Genomic DNA, 25528 nt, shown 5'->3' on the forward strand with positions numbered 1-25528 from the left:
TGCAGACATGTGCACAATCCTATTCGGTAAAAAAATTGACAATCTGCACTTAATTTTTTTATTAAATAGATAAAAAATTTAGATTCAAATATGACCATTTGATTAAATAAGTAATCTGACTAGATTTATAATGAGCTGAATTAAGTTAAAATAAATTAAATAAATTAAATATTATCATCTTTATGTAGAAATATTAGCAAGTTTTGATCTACGAAAAAAATTTTTATAGTCGGATCGACTATGAAAAAAATTATAATTAGGCCGTCATCATTTGTTACGTACATATATTGGGATATTCATCTAAAAGAAAAGATTATGTAATATTTATCTAAATTGTTTAAATACTTTTAGAGTTTGTTCATTTTTTTTTTTAGTATTTTAAAGTGCACGCGTAAGACACACGGTCATCCATTTTTTTGATGAATGTTTTCAAAATATATTCGATCATAATTTTTTTCATGATCGATCGATTATTAAAATTTTATTTTTAATCTATGTACTTATACCAATTTCTCTATGAGCAAATAAGAGGCTCTGATGCCTCGTTACAGGTTTCAGCACAAAGGAACTCAACCATATGTAAACTGATCTTGAGAGAGCAATTCACAGCAACTTTTTTTTTTTAATTTTTAATTTATACCTTTTCCTCGCTTTCTACTAGAAAAAATAAAAAAATATGAATAAAACATAAGTAAAAATATATTTATAGAAATAGGTTTAATCACAACCAAAAATATTTTTGTTCACGCGCACGACACGTGCGCAACCCTACCCAAAATAAAAGCGCCTCGCAGCCGCAGCGTACACCCGATGTCGAAAACCCAAGCCGGCTGTAGATTTTTCTCAAGGGCACCAAACCAACAGACGGAGTACCTATAAAAACAGACAACAACCACAGGCCCTCGAATTCCGGTCGCAGGCACCCTTTCCCTCCTACAATCCTTCCTACCATCCGTCATCCTCGCGTCCGGCCCCGCCATCGACGACATCCCTCCCGAAATCCGTAAGTATCAATACCCCAGAAGAAATTTCCCTTCTATTCCCTTTTCCTCTCTTTGCCGGTTCTTCTTTCTGGGAGATCGCTTATTGCTCGTTCTAGGGTTCCGTGGATTTCTTGGGTGAAAATTTTAATTTTGGCCTTGGAAAGGTCAAATACAGATATCCAGGGTTTATTTGGCTCTTTGGTGTGATCTTGCTTGTTGTCTTTCTATTTCTTGATGTTTTCTATCCCGATCTTTTCTCCCACTGATTCATGTTTGGTTGGTTTTATGTGGATCGATGGCTCAATCTTTGGATTCATGGGGTTTTTCTCTATGCACAGTGTTTTATATTAGAGGTTTTAGATTTGGATTGTTTTCTTATACCCTACGATGCTCTCTGCCTCTGAAAAGATAAGGAATATACACCGAAATCATATACAGTATCAATTTCACGGTACTTGAGAAGCCAATATAAAGACTGAATCTTGGATAATTGTCGTCAAGAACAAGAAATAATTGATGAAATCTGCCAACAATGCATATTTTAGAATTTTTAGGGTAAAAAAAAGGTTAATTTTTTCACTTTACTGATGAAATCGACGATGGTTTATGGGAAGATTAGGTAGTATACTGCTTATGAAAGAGTAGCAATGCCAGTCTTGATGTCTGGTTTATTATGACTACACTTGTAGACAGACGCATGAAACTTGTTCATTATTTCCAATTATAATAATTTATTATGCTGTTTCAGATATTTCTGTTGTTAATGATAATTATCATATACAATATTAATTATCATATATTCCTTATCATATGAGGAATATACACCAAAATCATATACGGTATTAATTTCACTGTACCTGAGAAGCCAATATAAAGACTGAATATTGGATAATTATTGTCCAGAACAAGAAAGAATTGATGAAATCTGCTAACGGTACATATTTTAAAATTTTTAGGGTAAAAAGGGTTTTTTTTTTTTTTTTTTGACTTTACTGGTGAAATCTATGATGGTTTATTGGAAGATCAGGTAGTATACTGGTTACAAAAGAGTGGCAATACTGGTCTTGATGTCTGGTTTATTCCGACTACACTTGTAGACAGATGCATGAAACTTGTTCAATATTTACAATTATAATTATTTATCATGCTGTTTCAGATATTTCTGTTGTTAATGATATCAAATTGCTCAGAAGGAATGGATGTTTATTGCAGTTGGAAGCTTTGATTATAAGCAGTTTTTTAGCATGCGATGGTGTTTTAACATCTGTCTTGTTCTGACCAACAATTCCCCAAGTTCTTATAATGCATATAATTCCTCACTCCTGCTTGATATTCAGATCTATATCAAAACCCTTCCTGTGGCATCCCTGATACCTGAGCCTAGTTACATGGGATCACATTGCAAACTTTTAGATTAATGAGAAGCTCTTAAAGCAAGAAATGTCTATGTACTTCACATGAAATTCATGCTATTTCTAACCTGTCTTTGCAGTTGGGCAAGATTATAGAATTGTTACCACCCTTCAGCTGACAATATCCTGTATGTGTCATAATTTGGTTAATTTCCCCTTTTTTTTGTGTTTTATGTTCAGTCAAGGATGTATTAATCCAGGACACATAAAGATGTACCTTTCATGTAAGAACTGATTTAGGTTGGGGAATTGAGAAAATCATTGGAGAAATTAGAGGAGATATAAATGGACAATATGCATATGGTTTGAATCTTCTTGCAAACTTTTATGATGCAGCCTTGATTAGGCATGAACAGAGATTGGAATTATATATCTCAGTCCCATATTAGCTGGGGGTTGATGCTTGTAGATACCCGTATGGTTTATAGTATTTTAGCGAGTAGTGATTATAAATATGAATAGCTATACTAGCTTTTTCATGTCCAATTGCTTGTGGATTCTTTTAACAAAATCAGTAATTTTGTTTTGCAATTCCTGGTCAAAGGAAGTACAGAACATATCTTCATCAAAATGCTGACCATGTTGTCATCGCTACAGGCTTACATATATTATGATGAAGGGTCCAATGATCAACAATTCTTTACATTAAGTGTGAACACTTCCAGTCTTTTTCACGTCCTTATGCTTATTGGATTTTTCATGAGACTCCTTATATTCTGGCATGATCTTAACTTTGGAAGCATTGAGCAAGAATCGTATTTTACTTTTAAATTATTATTTTTTGACTTGCAATTATTCACCCCTTTTTTGTTGTGATTGCAAATCATTAATTGATGAGAAATGTCCCTCTTTCAGCGCCATACATTATGGATGAGCATGAGGAAAATTTGGCTGAGCAAGACATGGCTGGAGCAGCTGCTAACTCGGACAATGAGAAACGGAGACATGTTGATAATTTGGGAGCTGAAATTGTTGAAAAGAGGTGGCCTGGGTGGCCTGGAGAGAATGTTTTCCGAATACTGGTTCCTGCTCATAAAGTAGGTGGTATAATTGGCCGCAAGGGAGAGTATATCAAAAGAATGTGCGAGGAATCAAGAGCTCGTATTAAGATTCTTGATGGTCCTCCTGGCTCACCAGAAAGAGCAGTAAGTGTCTTGGTTATATTTCTACATTTGAAAGGGCAGTCCTGTACTTATTACAAGCATAGAACTTTAGTTTGGTCAAATAGAGGCTACAAGGACATCATTGCAGTTTCTTCTGTAAGACCAATATTTCAGGCATTTATGTGGTCAATGACCAGTAAAATTGAGTTTGTTATATGGAAAACTTTATGATCAGTAATTTCAGCATCCATTCTCCTTTCTTTTTGTTTCAACTTTAGAGTCATGCCTTGTTGCACTGGATAATGAATCAATTGCTATATGCACTTTATCACATTCTAGAAATGAAAGGAAAATATCCTTTTACTCCTTGTTGCCTGCTCTATGGTTGTATAAAAACATGCATCATTTAGATACGCATAAAAAACACTACATATGTTTTAAGGCCATGATTTTATGCACTCACTATACTTTATGATATGCTTATGTCCTCATGTAAATATGCTTTTCCTATTTGATTCACCAATAATTGCCTTATCATCAAGTTGATTATATTTGATTCTCTTTTTGAATGTGAGAGTGCTCTTGTGGAGGGACACAAGCTAGAAAGTTCTCATCTCTATCCTTTCTTATTCTTTCTTATTAATTGGGCAAGGATATCTTATCTCTCACTTTGTCCTTGTGGAAAAGTTCACAAGTCTCTTTTCACTGTGTTTATGTATTATAATGAGTTTGATTGTTTGCTTTAACATGATGCAAATATTTCTGAAATGAATTTGAATCACAGAATTCCATGGTTGCAAGAAACTTTAAGTTACAAAAATTCTGAGTATACATTTAATCTGAGGCAAGGAGACCGATTTAAGTCAGTAAATTTAAATATTAAATATTTAATCTTTGATATTATTCGTTTTTTTAATTAATTGTGGACTACAAGACAAAATGAATAATTGTTTAAGGTATTAGATAACTATGGCTGGTGAATGAACTCATGGAATTAGAAGGATTTTTAGATGTGGAATACGACAATCTAGTTTCCTAGGAACTTTGTCTAGTGGAATTGGAAAAATTTAGACTGATTTTGTTTGGGAAGGAATATATTGTTAGGAATTTTTCTATATTTTTTTATTAGCAATTGTTCTTTTTTTCCCCTCCCAAATTCCCAGATTCTGTGAATTTTACCTATAGAAGATTTTGCTTGGTTTATGGTGCGGACACCAGAGCCATCAAAAATCGGCAACATAATTTAAGTTCGATTTGGATCGAAGAAGCCTCATTAAATTGATTCTACTTCAGTTATTTATTTTCAGTCAATAAATTTTAATGCATTTGGCTTTGGGTCCATAGGGCCATACTTGGATTTGTCCACGTCACCTTTGGAGCCACCACTCTCCACATGCCAAGAGAAGAATATGCATGCCAGCATATGCCGTGCTCATGCCAAGTTGTGTCAAGCATCAAGCACCCACATGAAATTCCATTTCTTCCTTAGAATTCCTTAAGAGTTCTTGGCTACTTACTTATTTTGTTGAAGGCTGATTTCTTTCCTATGGTAGATTATAATGCTTTACTTTTTTGTGGAGGGTTGATTTCTTCCTTGTAAAAATAAGAGATTCCTAAACAAATAGGATCCTTAGAGTCCTATATAAATCCTTGTATCTTTCATGAAAGAAAACAATGAATGATTTTACAAACTCCACAAATACTTGTGTCAATCGCTCCGAGAGGGAGAGGGTGTGAGACCCAAAATCGCCCCACAAGGGGAGGGTGTGAGGCCCACTTTCTATCCTATTCCTTCTACTTAAGATTCAGTGTTCCTGCGACTCTGATCTACTCCACCATCTACCCACGCAAGCCTATTCCGTCAAGAGAAGATCTGTCTCCTCCAGAATTTTCATCTGTCGTGCTGAGAGAAGGAGTGATTTCTTATTCTACAGATCATATGCTGTCAAGGACCTTCGTTCCTTAACAGTTGATCTTTGATTTTTTTTTTTAATCCGATGTTGGTAAAGACCTAGTTCTTTATCGATGGATCTGTTTGGTTAAAAGATTAAGAGCCCTAATCAGAGTAGTTTCTTAACTACCACGATCCGGATTCTTATCATCTTCTTGGATTTTTCTCACGGGTTTAATGTTTTATTTTCTCTCGTTCCATTCTTATTTCTTTTTTTTTGCATCTACTCGTGAGCATGTTTAATTTCTGCTATCTGTTTATGAAATTTTCTATTACTAATTGTTTACTGATCTCTCGAATGGCATTCGTCTGTATCATTTAAATTGATCTCGCTTTAGTCTCGTATCAATCAATCACGCCTCCTGAGCAGAGTATAGGCAACTATACTGTCTGTCCTGGGAATAATGAGCCCCTGGCCGGACGTGATTTGTTGTTGATGAACAGAAGAGAGCTTGATTATTAGGATTGATTTTCTTTTTAGGATTGTCCCGCATCAGTTTACAATATATATATATATATATATTATAATAATAATAATAATATAATGATTGTAAAATTAAATTTCTGGAATGAAATAGTTAAGTGCTTCAAAATTCAAATGCTTCTCGGTGTTTGCAAAGGCAAGCTCTATCTTGTGAAAAACCTTTTAGGTGGCCTACTATGTTGAAAAAAGCGAGCTCATTTCTGTTGATTCAAGGAAAAAAAGAAGATATCTGTGTGTTTATTAGTGTTATGACCTAACAAACAGATGTGGCCTCTTTTGGTATCGGTATTTTTTTTAAGCGTTTGCTGAAGAAGCTTTGAAACTGGGAAGGCAATTTGTTGGAACTAAAGTAGTTGGGGCCGTTCAATTGGATCCAACAATGACCATTTTAGTGTCATTCTTCAGCATAAATTCTGAAATCCTTTTACATTTGTCCAAGTTAGTGGATCCCTTATTTCCAACCTGTAGCATTCTTTTGTCCTTCATGTTGTAAGCATTGTGTTTCCAATTTTGCGACATCTAAACTAGAGCTTTTCTGAGTCTTTATGTGATTTATTATCTCCATTTTGATTTGTTTCCCTATGGATATGCGTAAACTAGGCCTTCCATCTGTTTTATACTGCTTCATGACATAGAAATTGATATCACTAAATTTGCAACTGATATCTTTTCATGTGATTAAAGAAAGACCACTTACTTTTCTTAAGGGTTATGTGTCATCATGCTAAGTAGATACGGCAATATGCCTTTTTTTCGTATAGCCTAATGATTATTACTATGTGAGAAATGATTAATGATGAGTCTCACAATGAAATGTAAATTATAGCACCTGTAATCTTTCCAACGACTATTTTATCTGAGTTCTGACAGAAAATTAAATTATTAATTAACATCTTGGTCCTAAAGTTCCTGACTAATTAAGATTGTATATGTAAGATATGATACTCAGGTGCTTTTTAACAACATTAATAATCAAAAGGGAAAATAATATTTTCTAAAACATTCCACGAACATTCCAACTTTACCACCTTCCATCACAATAATGAAATGAATCTTTGCAGGTTCTGTCTGCAGAGCTAAGGCAACAAATCAAATCACCACTGTGAATCCAAAATAGAAGAAGAAAGGTTCAGTTTGCAATGATCAGTCTTTGAGCACCAGTGCTGCAAATTTGGTCTAAGCCCTTTCTATGTTTTGTTGGATGAACATCCTTGCCAAGAAGCTCCATATACCATCTGGTAACTTCAATCCCAGTTGACTAAATTTTTAACACTTGGGTTAATTCATTCAACAAATTTGGTAAAAACAAAAGGGTCATAACTGTAAGGGAAATTATTTGATGGAGTTCATGTGTAGATGTAACCTATACATTAGTGGCAGAGCTAGTTAATATTTACAAAAAAGATTTTTGTCTTCATCGAGTAAAAATAATAAACACTTAACCTATCAAATAAGAAAAGAGATTTCTTAAATGCCATTTATCAACATGCTTATTTTAATTGTATGTATGAGTTTATGCTGGAGATGTGGTGCCCACCATGGCTCAAGAAATTTGAAAAATCACACCCAAAAATAGACCCAAAAAAAAAAATGCTAGTATGTTTCCATAGGTAAATTTTAGTATTGGTTAACTAAGATGATCTAGATCTAATCTTCAACGTGTAACTCTTGCCTGAAAATATGTAATTAATCAAGTGGGAGATGAAGACCAATCATTTACCTGCATGTCCAAATTGGACATGAATTGTTTCATTCAGGTTTTGTGGAATTGTGGTTCAAGGTATCTCCCATTTGATTCTCTTTACCTCCTCTCTCTCTCTCTTTCTCACACACACACACACATCACAAACAGAGATAACCCTTAGTTGAGTTAAAGGAATCTCCTTCATAATACTTATTTAGTCTTCCCATGTGCAAAAGCTCAACAATTAGGTCAGTAGCTGCATCTTAGTTTTAAGTGGAACTTAGTTGTAATGATATTAGGTGGGAGACTTAAATAGAATGTGAGAAGTAGATCTTTTGAAGAAAAATGACTGCTTTTTAAGCATTAATTGATATCAATGTTTAATGGAGTAATAGTCATTATAATTATAGATAATGGAAGAGACATTATAACTGCAATTTCATATTATCATATCTACCAAGTGATGTAGCAAGCTTGTGTATACATTTGTTTCAAGTTTGTAATTCCATCTTTTTGTTGCCTATACTTGTGTTGCTGTTCTCATCTTTATGAAAACACTGATATAACCCTAAAAACTTGGCATTGAGAAGTTTGTTTATCGTTTCTTTATCCTTGCCTTTCAGTAACATTCTTAGTGGTTAATTAGTAAAGCATTTTGGGTCCTCCTATAGTCTTCTGAACTCTTTATTTACCAACTCAGTTCTGTTTTATCATTAGTCTCTTTTTATGAACTTAAGGTTTTCTGCAAGCACCATCTGCCCTGCTTTTGGCTGTCATAATGATGTCGGTCCTTGTTGATATGTTGTTTCTTTTTTAAATTACAATTGAGGTAAAACCTGCTTTTTATCGATGACTTTGGTGAGAGTGATACTTTGAGTTCCATGTGCACATGCAAATTGATAGTTTATTAAGGACCGCACACTCCTGTGCCAGGCTAGCAAATTGAGACTCTAGATATTTGTATCTGACCTTGCAAAGTGATGGGAGGATGTCTTGCTTCCCAGGTCTTGAGATCCTATCAAGCAGGTAATGATTTCATGCATGTTTACTCTTGTATTGAGTAATTGTAAAGAAAAATAATAAAATCTAAGAAGAATGCAAGAATATGACAGGGTTCATGCTCATTGTCAAGATGAGAAGAGGAGGACAAACCCTTGTCAAACGAGATGCTAACTCTATTGCTTTTTTGCTGGAGGGGGGATGATCTTGGGAACCTCCTGGTGCTGAGGTGGAAGTATGGCCAAAGTGTTTATGAAAATCCAATAAATTGAAATACTCTGGGAAATTCTAGTGAAGCGCATGAGGTACCATCTGGACAGATTTTGCAGAGAATAGTTTGTACAACCTTTCCCTCTTCTCTCATAAGGTTGGCACTAGTTGGTACTCAGTAGCATTGAAGGCAAAGTTGCCACGTTAAGGCCTTCTTCAAGATACCATAAGGTCCTGCTTGGACAACTGAAGATTTTTCTCATGCCACTAGAGCTTCCACAAGGGATTTTAGTCATTTTGAGATGTCAGAATGGAGAGGTGATTTTGATTGGCAAATAGCCCAACAGATCCTCTTTTTTAAGGATAGCTAAATCACCTTGGGGAAAGTGCTAATTATCCCTAAAAATATGGTTAGATGAGAACCAGACTGGCCATTTAACTCTATCTAGCTTCTCTATCTTTTTTTTCTTATAACAGAATCTCTCTCTGATCAACCCTTATCATCCTGAAAATGCTTGCCAACATCTGGACAGGCCCCTTGTTCAGCTTCGATGTCCTACTGCATGATCCTTTATAGTTCTATCATTCATGAATGAATGGATAAGTCTAGTGTTGCATCTCCATCTCACTAAATTTTAATCCTTTAATGCTTGCTCATAAACAAACAGACTGCTCTCCTTAACCAAATAAAGGAGTAAAAACCTTGCAGGATTTGCGTAGAGATGTCTTCTCATCATTTCAAATTTGCAGGTGGAGCTTACTCTTTTTGGCCTTGCATTTGTCATCAAACCTTTCCACTTTTCATCATTTTTTTGTGGTGCTGTCTCGATGCAAGAACTTTTTTGTCATTTCTTCACCATTTTTGTGTGAGCTTTTTCCTCACCATCCATATGTCAATTATAATGTTAATTTAATGGAACTAGGTTTTTTAAAGATAATTACTAGACATATCATATTAATTGTGGTTAAGCAAATGATCTAGATATTCTTAGAGAGGATGACAGAGATAAGAGAGATTCATGTAAGAAAACACAGTCATCTGTCAGTGATCAACTGACATATAACAGGAGCTAAGGTGTGATGAAGAGGGGAAATGATTGGGTATTCTGAAATGGGGCGTATCTAAAAAGACAGAAATGGGGCATATAAACTGGTTCATGACCCAAAAGCTGTTGTCAGAATTTATGCAGTCCTGTGAATTATTAAAATCTCTTAATCATACTCAATCTTCAACACAAATCTGTGTGGGGAAATAAAAGTTCTCTATGTGCTTTTAGGCTGTCTTTTATTGTAGAAAGTGATGAAAGGAAATTAGTTAGAGGTAATCTTCTTTTCCATTGTTTGGAAATGAAAACAAAATTGATGGATGGAAAGACAGTCGAAAATAGAGGGCCGAAAATTTCTCTTAGGGGACTTAATTTTTTTTCTTTTTTCAAAGGTTACAATTATGAGAGAAATAATAAAAAGGCATGTGGACCCTGATAACTCAACCCTATCTAAACTACTCTTTATAACTTCCTCTGCAATTTTCTTAGTTTAATCAAGGACAAGAAAATTTTCAATTTCTTTCTTTCTGTTTTCTTGCATCAGTTTATTTTTCATTTCTTTTGTTATATTGAGAACTAAAGAGAGGCTAAAGGTGAATCTGATGATCATTTGCTCTCCATTCTTCCTTCTCAAGAAGGAAATTTGACAAAGATTCTTGGTGCATGTGTGTGCATGTGCGTATGTTTGTGTATATATGTTTGTATATATATCTATATCTACATATGTGTATATATATGTATGTGTGTGCGCGCGTGCGTGCGTGTATGTATGTTTATGTATGTATATATATCTATCTGTATATGTATGTATATATGTATATATGTCTATATATATATATATATACATATGCATATGTATATACATATGCATGTCTATGTCTATGTATATGTATATACATATGTGTGTGTGTGTCTATATATATATATATACATTTCTCTCTCTCTCTCTCTATATATATATATGTATGTATGCATGCATGCATGTATATGTATGTGTGTGTATATAGGTATATATATGTATGTGTGTGTGTGTGTGTGGTATTGTGGTGTACATATATATGTGTGTGGGTCTCTCTCTCTCTCTCTATATATATATATATATATATCTATCGAAAGGAGCCTAGTTCATGTGTGCATGCATGAGCATGGGTGTGTGTGCACTACGTTTCTCTCTCTCTCTCTCTCTCGCTCTCTCTCTATATATATAGGTGTGCGCGTGTGCATGCTAAGCATTCAGCTAGCGTCTCTCTCAAGCTTCATTCTCTAACCTTATATTTGGTTGGGGTCATTAGAGGGTGGATGGATGAGGTTGGAAGGATAGATGGCCTCCATCTACCGCTTGATTAAAAAAGTTGCAGGATGGATAAAAAAGAAGGGTTGTCTATCCACCCTGACCCATCAATTTGCATCCTTTTAAATTGGGAGGATGCAAGAAAAGATGGATGGAACATTGTTGGATGGATTTTTGTATTGACAAAATTTTCCGTCATTAATTTTTTTGACAAAATTATATTATTTTTTCACTTTTTCATTCATATTATTTATTTATGTTTTTATGTGTACTATTAATCATATACTATGAAAATTTTTCACTACTTTTTTAATTTTAGTATATAATTTTGATAATTATTATTAAATAATTGGAATTATCTTTTATTTCTCTATTTTTATTTACTATTTTTAATTAACTATTTATAATATTAATTAACTATTAAAATTAAATTATAAATTAATTAGTTATTTATATAATTAATATATAATTAATTCATTAATAATTAATTTACAAAATCATGTATTGGATTAAATTAAACTAAGATTAAATATTTATACAATCTTTTCTATAATTATAGATTATAAAGGTTATAAGTTTATACATTGTTTACTTTTTTAGTATAAATAAGTGTTATAAATTCGTAATAGTAATATTTTATCAAAGGATAGTCTAGTAAACATATTATATAAATATTATCCATCATCACTTTCATTCCTCCTATATCAAATAGAGGAGGAAATTATTTCCATCCACTCTTCCATGTTCTTCCATCGATCCTCTCTGTCATCCATCCTTCTTTCTCCACCCGTCCGTCCTTCAATCCATTCTTTTGTGCCAAATAGAGGATAAAAGTAAGGACCTAGGAAATTTGGTTGAGTAGGAGAATTTTTAAAATATGGTTTCTAATGTTAAAGACTTGTGGGAAGCAGCTTTTTCACTTAGTGTGTCTATGATTTGGAGCTAGATAATGTTTCATTAAGAAATCGAGCATATTTGACTATTTTGTTTTTTTGGTAACTAAAGTTATCTTCTTGTCTATCTAGCAATAATGTTCATGTATAGTGTCAATTCTGAGTGAGGGCTATCAATTCTTTAAAAAAATAAAGATGACTGCAAGGCTGAAAGATTTACTTAGTTACATTAATACTTAATAAGAATGTGTTATAAATATGGATGCAGTCTGGAAAAATATGATATAAAGTTTGAATAAGATAAAGCTTAAACTGTTCAGTGACAATGTAGAGAATAGAGGCAACAACAGGAATCATGTATTTTCGATTTTTTGCAGTCTCGCATGTGAATTGTCAACTTTAGAATTAAAATCTTTGAATCATACCCTCTTCTTTTCCTCCTTTTATACGATGACACTTGACTAAAATGATTTTAAGTGCCATCCGAAGACACTGTCAAAAGCCTGTTCTAACAAAATATAACCAAAGAACTTAAAGATAGCCAAATTTGAATTCTCATGAAGCACTGTATAGGAAGCCATCAAATTACTTCTAAACTCAATTCTGACATCTTGAAAGGTGTCCAAGCCTGTGCACCCCCCTCCAAAAAAAGGGGGGAAAAAGAGAGAGAGAGAGAAGGATCGTGAGACTTTATAAAATAATGGATATGATTTAAATAACCTGAACATCAAAAACATAACTAAACCTCCTAAACTTAGATCTACATGTATCAGCAAGCACTCTCAAATGACTGTTAAGTCCACATATGGAACTCTAAACTCATGTGGTGAGGTTGGGGTTTGGGGGAGTGCCTTTCACTCCTTGTAGCTCGAGCAGTTGAGGGATCAGATGATCTGAGATGCTAATACAAGTGTATTGACTTGTGGAAACACTTGATTGGTTTTGTCATTGTAATTTTTCATATACAAATAGTGCTAATGAGGAAAGTGTTGATTGAATTGAGGATAGATTTAGGTTATGACATGCAATTGGTAAGAGTGAATTTAACATGCAAAATTTAGTGATCACCATGGAATCTAACATGGAACCTGCTACATAAGCCTATATTGGAGGGGATGGTGAAGTCCAATTGGGAGAACTGATGATATCAAGTACTTAAATACGGCTTTGGAGTTCTGAATAAAATGATTATGTGTTGAGATTAAATTAGTGCCCAAAAAGTTATTTGTGGCTGTTTTTGTTGCCTTGGGGGGAGATGCCAGATACCAAGGTAACTTTTTTCGGGAATGCTGAGGAAGAAAGCACCCAACTGATGTTTGAGTGATCTGAAGTGCACATTTCCATTTCACCATGTCATTTAGGCATCAAGTTGTGCTCATTAGGACTTGGGTTCAAGTTTTAGTTGATCGATCGGGGGGGGGGGGTCACTCCCTATTCCGGCCCATCGAGCTCGTCCTTGTGGATGGAGGATTCCTTCGAGATTCGAGTTCTGTTGGAGCCATTTTCCAAAATGGAAACGAAGGGCACGTCGGTGAATCCACCGATCCCAATGGTGGTGGGCGAAGGAGGACCTTTGCACCAAACTACAATTACTCACAATGTGAGCTAGGAGTCATATCATTCCAAACTCGAATCAAGCTCCTTGAAAATGACAATAGCCCTTTTCTTTTGGATAAGAAAAGGGGCGAGTATTGGGCTGAAATAAAAGCTGCCCTGGATCATGCTCCATCTCAACACGAGTATAATTGATTACTTGAGTTTGAGAATCGCGACCTTCGATTGATGTCACCAGATCTTGGATGAATGCCAGACTTTGATAAATAGGAAGGCTGTAGGTAAATATTTGACAAATTAACTTAAGATGTATATGTAACCAAGGTTTTAAATCCTATGGGATGGAATCTTGGTTTCTCCATGGAACAAGACACTTTTGTCGTCTCGTTCCGACAATAGTTCTGATCATGTATCCTGGTAGATATCCCACATCTTTCTCCCTTTCTTCTTTCCTTTTTTCTTTTTTTCTTTTTTCCTTCTTCCTTCTTTTCTTTCTTGTCCTCTAGCTTCCTTTCTTTTCTTTCCTTTTTCTTTCTTCTTCTCCCTTCTTTTCTTTTCTTTTTTTTTTTTGCATTTTTTTTTCCTTTCATTTTTTTTCTTTTTCTTCATCCTTCCTTTTCTTCTTTCCTCTTTCCTTTTCTCTCCCCGCGTGGATGGGTTTTAGAGTCCCGAACCCATCTTGTTCTTGTTTTGTCACAGGAATGGGATGGGATGGCCGGGATGCCCCCCCATCCTATCGGGAATAAAACCTTGTATGTAACATGCAACTTCATTGTGATTTTTTTCTTGTATAGATATGGTTTTAGAAAAGGAAAAGATGGATAAGGTTTTTTAAATGGTTTTGTTTGTTATGTTGCTTGTAGCACCAAGTGTATGAGTATACACCCAATCAAGATTGCTACTTATGAATGCTTTTAACATGAAGAAGCTTTCCTAAATTCCCAAGGTTCACCGAATTGCTGAATAAATTTTGTTAATCGTCAGACCTCTTTCCATGAAAAGCTGGATGGGATAATGAATGTGATTTCTGATATGGGTAATATCCTTCATGAATCAATATACAGTCTTCTATCCTTGAATTGCATTACCTCTGGAGACCTATACATGATTTGCTATTAATGCATTTTGTTTGTGTTATAGCATTATCTATACCGTTATTTTTGGTTTTATTTTTGAAGTATCTTCTGGGAGAAAATGAATAATCCTTATAACCCGGTTATGGGTCCCTTTAAGCACCTATCTAACCCCATAAACTTTATCCTGCCATTCGTAGATGTACCCACATGCGATTCTTTTCCTTTGTAATCTGTTTCATGATCATATAATCCTGCCTTTATTCTTTGTGCATAAGCTTTTTGTTGGTCAGGAATCTTGCATTCACCTGAGAACCATCTGATGGTTAACAATGGACATATAATTATATAAAGGAGATGAAATGTTTTGAGTTGCAAGTTGATGAAATCCTTTTCTTTTTGTCCCTCGCTCCCCCCATCCCTCTTGGAGAAAAAAAAAAAAAAGAAAAAAAGAAAAAACGTTAGCTGTCCTTGGATGGTATGGTTGCCACTTAATACTCACCATCATATTTCTCTGCCTCTTGTCCTTTTAAGGGCCTTTTTTTTCATGTACTGGTTGAAATCATTTTTATTTATTTTATTTTTTTGCCTAATGATTTATGCAGTTGTGCATGTTTGCAGGCCTACCTGTATGTATATGTCTGTCAACCTTAGTATGCTTTTCTCAGGTTTTTTCTTCTGCTTGAAGCTGATCTTTTTATTGTTCTCAATTCTTGTGAAGGTAATGATATCAGCGAAGGAGGAGCCAGATGCACTCATTTCTCCTGCTATGGATGGCCTGATAAGAGTTCATAAATGTATAATCGATAATACAGATGGCAAATCTGCTCAAGCTCTACCAAGTACTGGCAACATGGTACCAACACGACTACTGGTAGCAGCTTCACAAGCTGGAAGCCTTATTGGAAAACAAGGAGCAACCATAAAATCCATCCAAGAGGCGACTAAATCTGTTGTCCGTATTCTTGGTATGAGTAAACTATATGCTTTTTGTGTATTGCCTCACTGATTTTGTTGTTCGTTTGTATTATAAATCAAAGTTTGTTGTTCCATTCCATCCCATTCTGTTTCCATGATATCTTGCATTTTGTTGTAACTAAATTTGCCATCCTGTCTGGATTGTTAATGTGGCTTATATTCTCTCTTGCATGAAATTGTTCATAAATGATAGCTGCAACTACATTTGGCTTGCCACCAAAAAAAAAAAAAAATGCTGAATTGATTGATAATCTATTTCCTTCATAACTTTTCTTCTTTGTATGCTGGGTATGGTTTTAAGAAGAAAATAAGAGGGAGGGGAGCATGGGTGATTAACTTAGTGATTTTTTTCAGATTTTTAGCACAGCATCTAAAAATGGAATCAACTTTCACAAACTTGCCGTAACATGTCTAGAGCATATCACAAGAAATTTTGACTCAACATTTTTTTGGTGATTGAGGGTGAGCTTTAGCGCAACAGTAAGGTTGCTCATTGCAGATTCAAAACATGGAAACAGCCTCTATGCATGCAGGGGTAAGGCTGCATACATCTTCCCCCGCCACCCCAGATCCTATAGCGGCAACAGTCTCGAGCACAGGGCCACCTTTTTTTTATTTTTCTGGTAGTTAGAACATTCTTGTGCCATTGTGGATGCTGTGAATGCACTGCCAAATTAAAATTTACTTGATATTTGTTCTGTCACCCCCTTATTTCTTTGACGTTCCTCATTTGGCATTCTGCCCTTTGCTCAACCTTCTTACCTCATTAGATTGGTCTAATCCTATTGTTAGTTTATCAAAATGGTGTTTCGTTCTTATGCAAAGTTGTGAAAAGACCAACATCTTTAGGATTTTGCTCTTAGGCTGCTTTGTGAGCACAGGGGGATCAGCACTTGTGATAAACATTTCTTCTGCCTATATTATTCTGGGAAGCATGATGACTAAGTTTTTTTCTCATTCAGATTTTCCTGCAGTCTCCCTGGATTACATATACTGAAGTTCTTGACATGTTTTCTGTGTACTTATTGAGCTCTAAAGCCTTTGAAAGCAGGAGTTAACTGCCTCAGGAGTCAGGACCTCCTATAAATATCTTTCTTTGTGGCTATTGAGCTCTAAAGCCTTTGAAAGCAGAAGTTACCCACCTCAGGAGTCAGTACCTCCTATAAATATCTTTTTGTAGCTATTGTTTTTCGTTCCATCCCCACACTTGTTAAATTTGTACTTGGGATATGTTTTATAATGCTTCTGACTTCCAGAAAGATGCTCGTATCATTGTGCTCTAAGAAAGATATCTCTTCTCAAGCATGGAATGACAGCTATTTCTGAAGGACTGATAAATAACATTGCAACCTATTAAAGTCATGATAGATGAAAAGACACCCAATCAGTTCTCTGATTAATGGCATAAGAAGCATTTTCTGACGATATTGTCTCATTTCTGCTAGCATTTTAGTAACCAGTATATTGTCATTAAAGAATTTTCATTACCTTGTCATATTATAAACCCTATCGTGGTCGTCTTCATGTAGGATTTGCCCACTTTTGGTTTGTTGCTGCATAAGTGACCTCCAAGTCACAAAGATACAACATAAGCACTTCTCTTTCCATAGCGAAAAAAATGCACAAAACACAAGCCTGAAATTTCTTCAGTTTATGGTGTTTCTAATGTAGATTTGTGAGGTTTTACTGTGATGATGTTGATTTTTTTTTGAACTTACAGCCAAAAGGAAAGTAGACTTAGCGTTGCTGATTCTTGCTTGTAAATTTGACTACGTTGTTTTACGTAACCATGATATTTGGGACAGATATGCTTGATGTGGTATTCAGCCCTCACATTCTTGGAATTTCTGCAGAAAATGTACCTCCTGTTGCTCTGCAAGATGACAGAGTTGTGGAGATACAAGGAGAACACATGGGAGTTCATAAAGCTGTTGAACTTATTGCAACTCATTTGCGGAAGTTTTTAGTTGATCGAAGTGTCCTCCCTTTATTTGAAATGCAAGTAAGTTGTTTTTATTTTGGAGCATGGTATGGAAACCAATGAATTAGGCAGACTATAGTTTGGCTCGGCGAAGCATTTTTTTCCTGCATGTATCTTAACCTATTAAAGTTTGTCTCATTAACTCTTTGCAGATGTCAATGCCAAATGTGCATATGGAGCAGAACAACCCTCCTCCTCAACCCTGGGTCCACCCTCAAAGCGTTCCTCAAAATCCTGGTGGTCCAGTTTATGGGGGCAATCCTCAGTTCATGCCTCCACACCTGCCTGACAATTTTTATCCTCCACCAGGGCTTCCTCCCTTTGAAAGACAACCTCATCATGGTATTTCTACGTATGGACAAGATGCACCCTTCATCCGTTCAACTCCAAATCAACAGCCAACAATCTCCCAGGTAGGTTCTGTAAGTAGTTTCTGGTGATATTTAAGATGATGCCACTAAACTCTCCTCCAGGATTGGATTTGCTAAACGAACTTTGTTACTCTTGGTCTCTTGACAGGTCACAGATTCAATGCACATCCCACTTGCATATGCCGATGCTGTCATTGGGACAGGTGGTGCAAGTATCAGCTACATCCGTCGTGCTAGTGGGGCAACCGTGACAATACAGGAATCATGGGAATTCCCCGGACAGATGACTGTTGAGATTATTGGGAGTGCTACACAAGTTCAAACTGCTCGGCAATTGATACAGGTATAATTCTTCTTCTTACAATCCCATGCATTCGAGCTTCATTTTACATAGTTTCAGATATATTTAAACAGATTTGCTCTTAACCATTGTACCACTGATAAGCAGGTTTTTTTATTCATCTGTTTTTCATTCATTCTTTACCATATTATTGGAAAAAGTAAATATGATCTAGAGCCAACATACGCATGAGGAGCCTGATGCCTCAGCGCATGCCATGTACATGGATATATGATGCGCAAACGTGCAACATGGAGAAAGATGTATTTTTTTGTGGCTCAGACTGCTGCATATTCTATCTAGTGGAACAACTTATAAAGGGCACGAAAAGCCTATATAATGGTAACACCAGAATACTTCAAACAAGATGGGAGAAACAAAAAGTTGATTTGGTATAAATGTCTCATTTGGTCATCAAGGGCACCTAACAGTTTAATTCGGTAATGTTGCTGGAGTCATGAAATTTTGCAAGGAGATATTCTCATCATCTGTTTAATCTACAAATCACTGTTGTCTTTAGTCTGTTAAACAATCTATAACCCAGGGATTACCACCCTCGAGTGTAGTAAACCATGCCAAATGATGTTTATTTTATCATGGGCACTGGATATTTGTACCGTGGTAGACAGACACAATTTTCAAGCACTGAAGACTCAAGCGTGTCTTGTATGGATGAGTCACCATAACAGTCAAATGTCCTTTCCCCCTCATTTTTCGGTGCACACCTTCATTGCTGACGGGCATCATGTTGTTGCTGTTGCAGAATTTCATGGCCGAAGCTGCTGCTCCGAGTTCGGCTCCGGCGCAAAACACATCAGTTCCTGTCAATCAGGGATACAGCTCGTACCCATCACATGGGCCCATGTATGGGTCTCCTCCAGTCAACAGTGGGCCTGCCTCCTACAATTCTGGAGCATACGACTCAACGTATGGAGCCAGCTATTATGGATAATTGGCAATCGAGAAGCTTGTGATGTCTAGTTGGGACCCATTGCCATGGATTATTTGGACTTGCGGATTTATAATGAGGTTGATTCCAGCTACCTTTAGACATCTCTTGCTTAGTTTCGTATCAAGTCAACCATGGATGTTTAGCATGCCTTGCCCCTCTCCATTTTGTCCCCTTCTTGTAGTGGCCGTACCGAATTTATTTACTTTTTGGTTGTTGTGCACATTCTTTACATCCTGTGATGGCTTTTTACTTTATTTTATGGGTATTGCCTGAGTAGGATGGTCTCGATATTTCCTGCTGAAGCTTATTTGCCTTTTTATTATTGCATGCAAGGGGTCGACGACGGTACCTGCATGCAAGGCATATAACCTTCTGGTGATTAGATACACGTATTATATTTGGTTGCGCATGTTTATTTTTATTTTTTCCGTTTTAGACCGTGGGTGTTGATGAGGTCTCGGTCCTTGCGGTCCTGACGCATGGGCCACTTTGGTGGTGCACCGGCTTGAGTCAGGGCGAGAGCATCGACGAAGGTGGGTGGGAAGGATGGATAATTCAGTGAGCAATTTGCAGTTTAATGGTTCTTTTTGAGGATAAATTATTGCCTGGACCACGTCCAGATAGACCAGCGCAAATCTCGAAGCATGTGCATGGTGGATAATGCGGAATCGAAAATTCTTCAATTCTTCACATACAAGAGTTAATGTGGCGTGATATCGACCTGGTCTCCCTGGGTGTGTGGATTTGGCTGGTCTACCTCGATGTGGGAATTCTTCAATTCTTCACATACAAGGGTTAATGGTTAATGTGGCGTGGTATCCACTGTGGGATTTGGCTGGTCCATCTGGGTGTGCTCCAGGCAATAATTTCTCCTCTCTAAACTCCGACGATTCGGGGGCGAAGTCGTATGGATCTATCTATGGGGCTGTGCTGATATAGGCGCTGACGCTGTAGCTGATGAGCTGCTTTGGCTGTTGTGCGGCTTCTCCTCTACCAGCACGAGCAGCTCGGCAACGAGACAGGTAGGAAGGCAAGCCTGTGGTCATGCAAGGTCAATTGGGTTCCATGGGTTCGGTCCAGATGAATCTAATCATGGCCGTTGCGTTTTCTTTCCTACTCCGCCACCTTTCCAAGGTAACCAGATGACCCTCACCCAGTCACCTGCAATCCTCTTCTCTTTATCTCCTATTGGGATATATCGATTGATCCCTCTACGCCGACTTACCCTCGGATCTGTCCGACCGACGTCTGACTCTATCAACCGGACCGACCGATGGCTCTGACAATGACTGTCGACAATAACTTTCGACGATATCCGACCGAAAGTAGGTCGACCGAACAGACTCATACTGTTTCCGACCAGTCAAACGGTCGAGCCCAAATCACCGACCCACTGTCGGGGGTGACAGCTGACGTTCGACTTCCGCTGGGCACCAGACCAGTCGATGGTGTCCCTGAGTCATCATCCGAATATCGACATATAGTCGGCCAGTCCATTCAAACGCCGTACGATCGCTATGGGCAGTTGTCCTGTCAAGGACATGTGGCATGGCCGTCCTGGAGCATTGTCCTGCCAAGGACATAGATTGATCCCAGTGACTTGACAACCCACGGCGATTTGACAGTCCACGGCAATTTGACAACTCCTCAGTTGTCTGCACCATTAATGATGGGACCATATCGCATTCTACTATAAAACGGGGTAAGACAACAGTATTGGTAAGTCATAAGTCCCAAAGGCTGAGTTTCGAGAAGCACCTCTTAGCTCTTGAGCTCTCTTTCCCTCTCTAACTTGACCGTCGGAGGGACCCTGCCGGAGGCATCTCCGGTCTGTGAGGATTTTTTTTGCAGATGTGCGACACCGGCGATCAGGCGACGGGGGGATTGGCCACAACAGATTTGACGCGCCAGGTAGGAAAATTCGACAGAGGTAAGCCAGCGAGCTCCATAGGGCTTGAAAAATCTCTCGAAATGACGAAAACCAGAGCTCAGCGATCGAGAGCTACCGGGTCGGCAAGGCGCTCTTCCCGTCGGGAAGAGGCTCATCCTTCACCTTCTATGGTGGAGCCTAGCTCTCCGCATCCGGTGGTAACTACGGAGGTGCAAATCGTGGCGATCGTGCGGCAAATGATCGTTCTAACAGATGTAGTCAAAAACCTACAACAGCAACCGACTCAGTTACCGCAACTGCCGGTGGAACAACCGGTGGCGCACCCTATGCCGTCCAGAAGTAGCCGCCGACGTCCGCGTCAACTTTCGTCTCCTTCTCAAGAGCAGCCATCTCAGCACTCCCATCGAGAAGGGGCGAGGCAGCCACGGTGCGACACCCACCGATCTCGGCATCCTTCTCCTTCCCAGCTGGAGCGGGCGAGGAAGGAGAAGCGACTGCGGACGCCGTTCGCCTCACTCTCAAGTTCGTCGGGAGGTTCGACCCCCAGAGTTTCGCAACACCGACGGTTGGACGACTACGAACGTAGGTTCGAAGAAATCGACCATCGGCTTGCCCAACTCCAGGTGGATGGTCAGAAGTCTTCGAACGACGTCGACTTTCGGACCATCCAACCTCTCTCCTGATTTGTCCTCGACGAACCGATCCCTAGTCGGTTCAAGATACCTCACGTGGAGCATTACGACGGCTCCACCGACTCAGTTGACCATCTGGAGAGCTACAAGGCTCTCATGACAATTCAGGGGGCAACCGATGCCCTCCTTTGCATCGGCTTCCCCGCCACGCTCCATAAAGCTGCCAGGGCCTGGTACTCTGGCCTCCATTCATGGAGTATCCATTCCTTCGAGCAGCTCGAGCATTCTTTCATGGCTCACTTCAGCACCAGCCGGAAGCCACCGCGAACCTCGGACAGTCTTTTTTCCCTCAAACAGGGAGAAAATGAGACGCTCTGATATTTTGTGGCCCGATTCAATGCGGCCACACTTGAGGTCCGGGACCTCAACGAAGACATGGCTATCTCAGCCATGAAGAGGGGGCTAAGGGGGTCCCGGTTCACATATTCCTTGGACAAGACCCTCCCCCGGACGTATGCGAAATTGCTGGAGCGCGCATACAAATACATGCGTGCGGACGAAGGAGCTTCCGACCGGTGCCTGACCGAAGGTGCGGGCCAAAAGGAGAAGCGAAAAAAAAATCGGGCTGCTGCTGAACCCAGCAGGCCCTCGACTGATAAACGGGTCTCGCCCCGACGACGGAGTCCGAGATCGCCTCGATGCTGGAGTCCGAGACCGACGCATCGCTGGTATGACTCCTACACTCCTCTCTCTGCTCCTCGTGCGCAGATTCTGATGGAGATCGAAGGAGCGGAATACCTGCGATGGCCCCCGCCTCTGAAGGCAAAGAGCCTCAACTGGAGAAGATACTGTCGGTTCCATCGGGGCCACGGTCACACCATCGAGCAATGCATCCAACTCAAGGATGAAATAGAGGCCCTCATACGATGAGGGTATCTCGAAAAGTACCGAAGGGACCCACCGGCTCGATCCCTTCCCGACCGACAACCCCAACCGACTGAAGAGGCAACGAATAATCAGCCTACGGTTGGGGTCATCAACATGATCTCCAGACGACCGGATCGGGGGATGACTGCTGAAGAGGAGTCGACAAAGAGGCCGCGCCAGGATAATGTAATCATCTTCACAGATGAGGATGCTCGAAGAATCCAAACTCTCCATGATGACGCTGTTGTTGTCTCGACGACGATAGCGAACTATGATGTAAAAAAGATTCTTGTAGATAATGGAAGCTCAACTAATGTTTTGTTTTACTCGGTCTTTTTTCGAATGCGACTGTCGACTGACCGACTCAGGAGAGTCTCTACGCCCCTAGTGGATTTCACCGGGGAAGCCATCGCGGTGGAAGGAGAAATTACTCTTCCCGTGACAGCTAGGACCGAACCAAGACAAAGCACCATCCACATGACATTCACGGTCGTTTATGTACCTTCGATCTACAATGCCATACTTGGAAGACCTGGACTAAACGCCCTCAGGGCGATAGTCTCAACATACCACTTGCTGGTCTGGTTCCCGACTAAAAATGGAGCCGAAAAAATGCATGGGGATCAACAACTCGTCCGACAGTACTTCCAAATCTCTACTCAAAGCAATGAATCAAAGGACTCCCTGACGATCGACAAGCTGGACCAACGGGAAGAGGAGGAGCTGGGTGAACCAGCTGAACAGTTGATTTCCATCCCGATGCCCAAGAATCCTGAACAAGTCATCTGGGTCGGGTCGCAGTTGTTCGACCTGGAGCGACGGTAGCTGATAGAGCTGTTGAAAGCTAACACCGACGTATTCGCTTGGTCGACAGCGGATATGTCTGGCATACCTCCGGAAACAATGACTCACCGACTCAACATCGCCCCTGGCGCGAAGCTGGTGAGACAGAAGAAATGGGCCTTCGCCTTCGAAAGACAGAAGGCCATCGACGGGGAAATGGACAAACTACTCGAGGCGGGCTTCATCAGAGAAACCACATATCCCGACTAGCTCGCAAATATCGTCATGGTGAAGAAAGCCAACGGGAAGTAGAGGATCTGCATCGACTACACCGACCTGAATCGGGCTTGCCCGAAGGATAGCTTCCCCCTACCGAAGATCGACCAACTGGTGGATGCGATGTCCGGTTATCGACTGCTCAGCTTCATGGATGCCTTCACCGGATATAACCAAATCCGGATGGCACTCGAGGACGAAGAGCATACGGCCTTCATGACCGCCAAGGGCCTCTACTACTACAAAGTGATGCCCTTCGGTCTGAAGAATGCCGGAGCCACCTACCAATGCCTCATCAATAAGGTCTTCAAAGATCAAATCGGGCGAAACATGGAGGTGTATGTGAACGACATGCTGGTGAAGAGCGCACAGGCTTCAGATCATGCCCAAGACTTGGAAGAAACATTTTGCACTCTTCGGCGACATCGGATGAAGCTAAATCCGACTAAGTGTGCCTTTGGGGTAGCTTCAGAAAAGTTTCTCAAATTTCTCATTTTTCAGTACAGAATCGAGGCCAACCCCGAGAAGATAAAAGTGATCATCGACATGCGGCACCCGAACACCAAAAAAGAGGTGCAGCAGCTCAATGGAAAGATCATTGCGCTCAGCCGATTCATCTCCCGGTCAGCTGAAAGATGCCTCCCGTTCTTCAAAACCCTGAGGCAGACGAAGGACTTCTCTTGGCCGAATGAGTGCCGGCAAGCCTTTGAAGATTTGAAGAAGTACCTGACTTCTTCGCCCCTGCTTGCAAAGCTAGAGGTCGAAGAAATATTGTACCTTTATTTGGCCATCGCCCCGAAGGCTGTTAGTTTGGTGCTCATCCGGGAGAATGAGAGCCGAACTCACCAGCTCGTATATTATACCAGCAAAGTGCTCCGTGGGGCTGAAACTCGGTACTCGAGGGTGGAGAAGATGATATTTGCCTTGGTCATATCCGCGCAACGACTCTGCCCGTATTTTCAAGCACACGCCATCGTGGTCCTCACCGACCAGCCCCTGAGGGCGATCCTCCACCGCCCCGACACATCGAGACGACTGGCGAAATGGGCGGTGAGGCTGAGCGAGTTTGACATTCAGTATCGACCACGACCTACCTTGAAAGCCCAAGTCCTGGCCGACTTTATTGTGGAATGCCCGACAGTCGACCAAACGTCGGAAGATGGGAGCTCCAAAGAAGTTGTGACCTCTTAGTTTGACCCTGGGTCAACCTGGGTGTTACATATAGATAGAGCTTCCAATGCCCAAGGGAGCGGGGCCGGGTTCCTGCTCACCAACTCGAAGGGAGTGGTTACCGAGTATGCCCTCCGATTCAACTTCAAAGCTTCCAATAATCAAGCCGAGTATGAAGCACTTTTCGTCGGCTTGAGAGTGGTGAAGGAGCTCGAGATCGACAGCCTCAGAGTCTTCTCCGACTCCCAGCTAATTGTGGGGCAAGTCAAAGGCGAATTTGAAGCGCGGGACCCGACCATGGTGAAATATTTCCAGAAGGTGAGAGATCTCGTGGCACATCTCAAGTATTTCGAGATCTCCCACATTTCCAAGTCGGAGAATGCTCGGGCTGACGCACTCTCCAGGCTTGCGACATCTGCCTACGGTACTTTGGACCGGACACTTATGGAAAGTCTCGAGCAACAGAGCATCGATAGGGCTGAGGAGGTACTACAACTGACGATCGAGCCGAGCTGGATGGACCCGGTCATTCAGTACCTGACTG

The 25528-nt window shown here is 39.6% G+C and overlaps 1 protein-coding gene across 1 annotated transcript; it reads left to right on the top strand.

Annotated features, from left to right (window-relative positions):
* Positions 1–809: 809 nt before the first annotated feature.
* Positions 810–19578, top strand: LOC105053066 (flowering locus K homology domain). Its single transcript, XM_010934089.3, has 7 exons — positions 810–1003; positions 3251–3540; positions 15405–15651; positions 17515–17663; positions 17795–18055; positions 18162–18356; positions 19117–19578. The coding sequence occupies exons 2-7, from the start codon at positions 3262–3264 to the stop codon at positions 19303–19305; spliced, it is 1320 nt and encodes a 439-aa protein (XP_010932391.1). The 5' UTR covers positions 810–1003; positions 3251–3261; the 3' UTR covers positions 19306–19578.
* The last annotated feature ends 5950 nt before the right edge of the window (positions 19579–25528 follow it).

This window comes from Elaeis guineensis, chromosome 2, assembly GCF_000442705.2.
Source record: "Elaeis guineensis isolate ETL-2024a chromosome 2, EG11, whole genome shotgun sequence".
NCBI lineage: Eukaryota > Viridiplantae > Streptophyta > Magnoliopsida > Arecales > Arecaceae > Elaeis > Elaeis guineensis.

Excerpts from the sequence above, each read along its gene's own strand:
- LOC105053066 (XM_010934089.3), top strand. The coding sequence starts at position 3,262 with ATGGATGAGCATGAGGAAAATTTGGCTGAGCAAGACATGGCTGGAGCA. Across the intron at positions 15,652-17,514 it reads ATCTGTTGTCCGTATTCTTG|AAAATGTACCTCCTGTTGCT; the intron begins GTATGAGTAAAC and ends GAATTTCTGCAG. Across the intron at positions 18,056-18,161 it reads AACAGCCAACAATCTCCCAG|GTCACAGATTCAATGCACAT; the intron begins GTAGGTTCTGTA and ends GTCTCTTGACAG.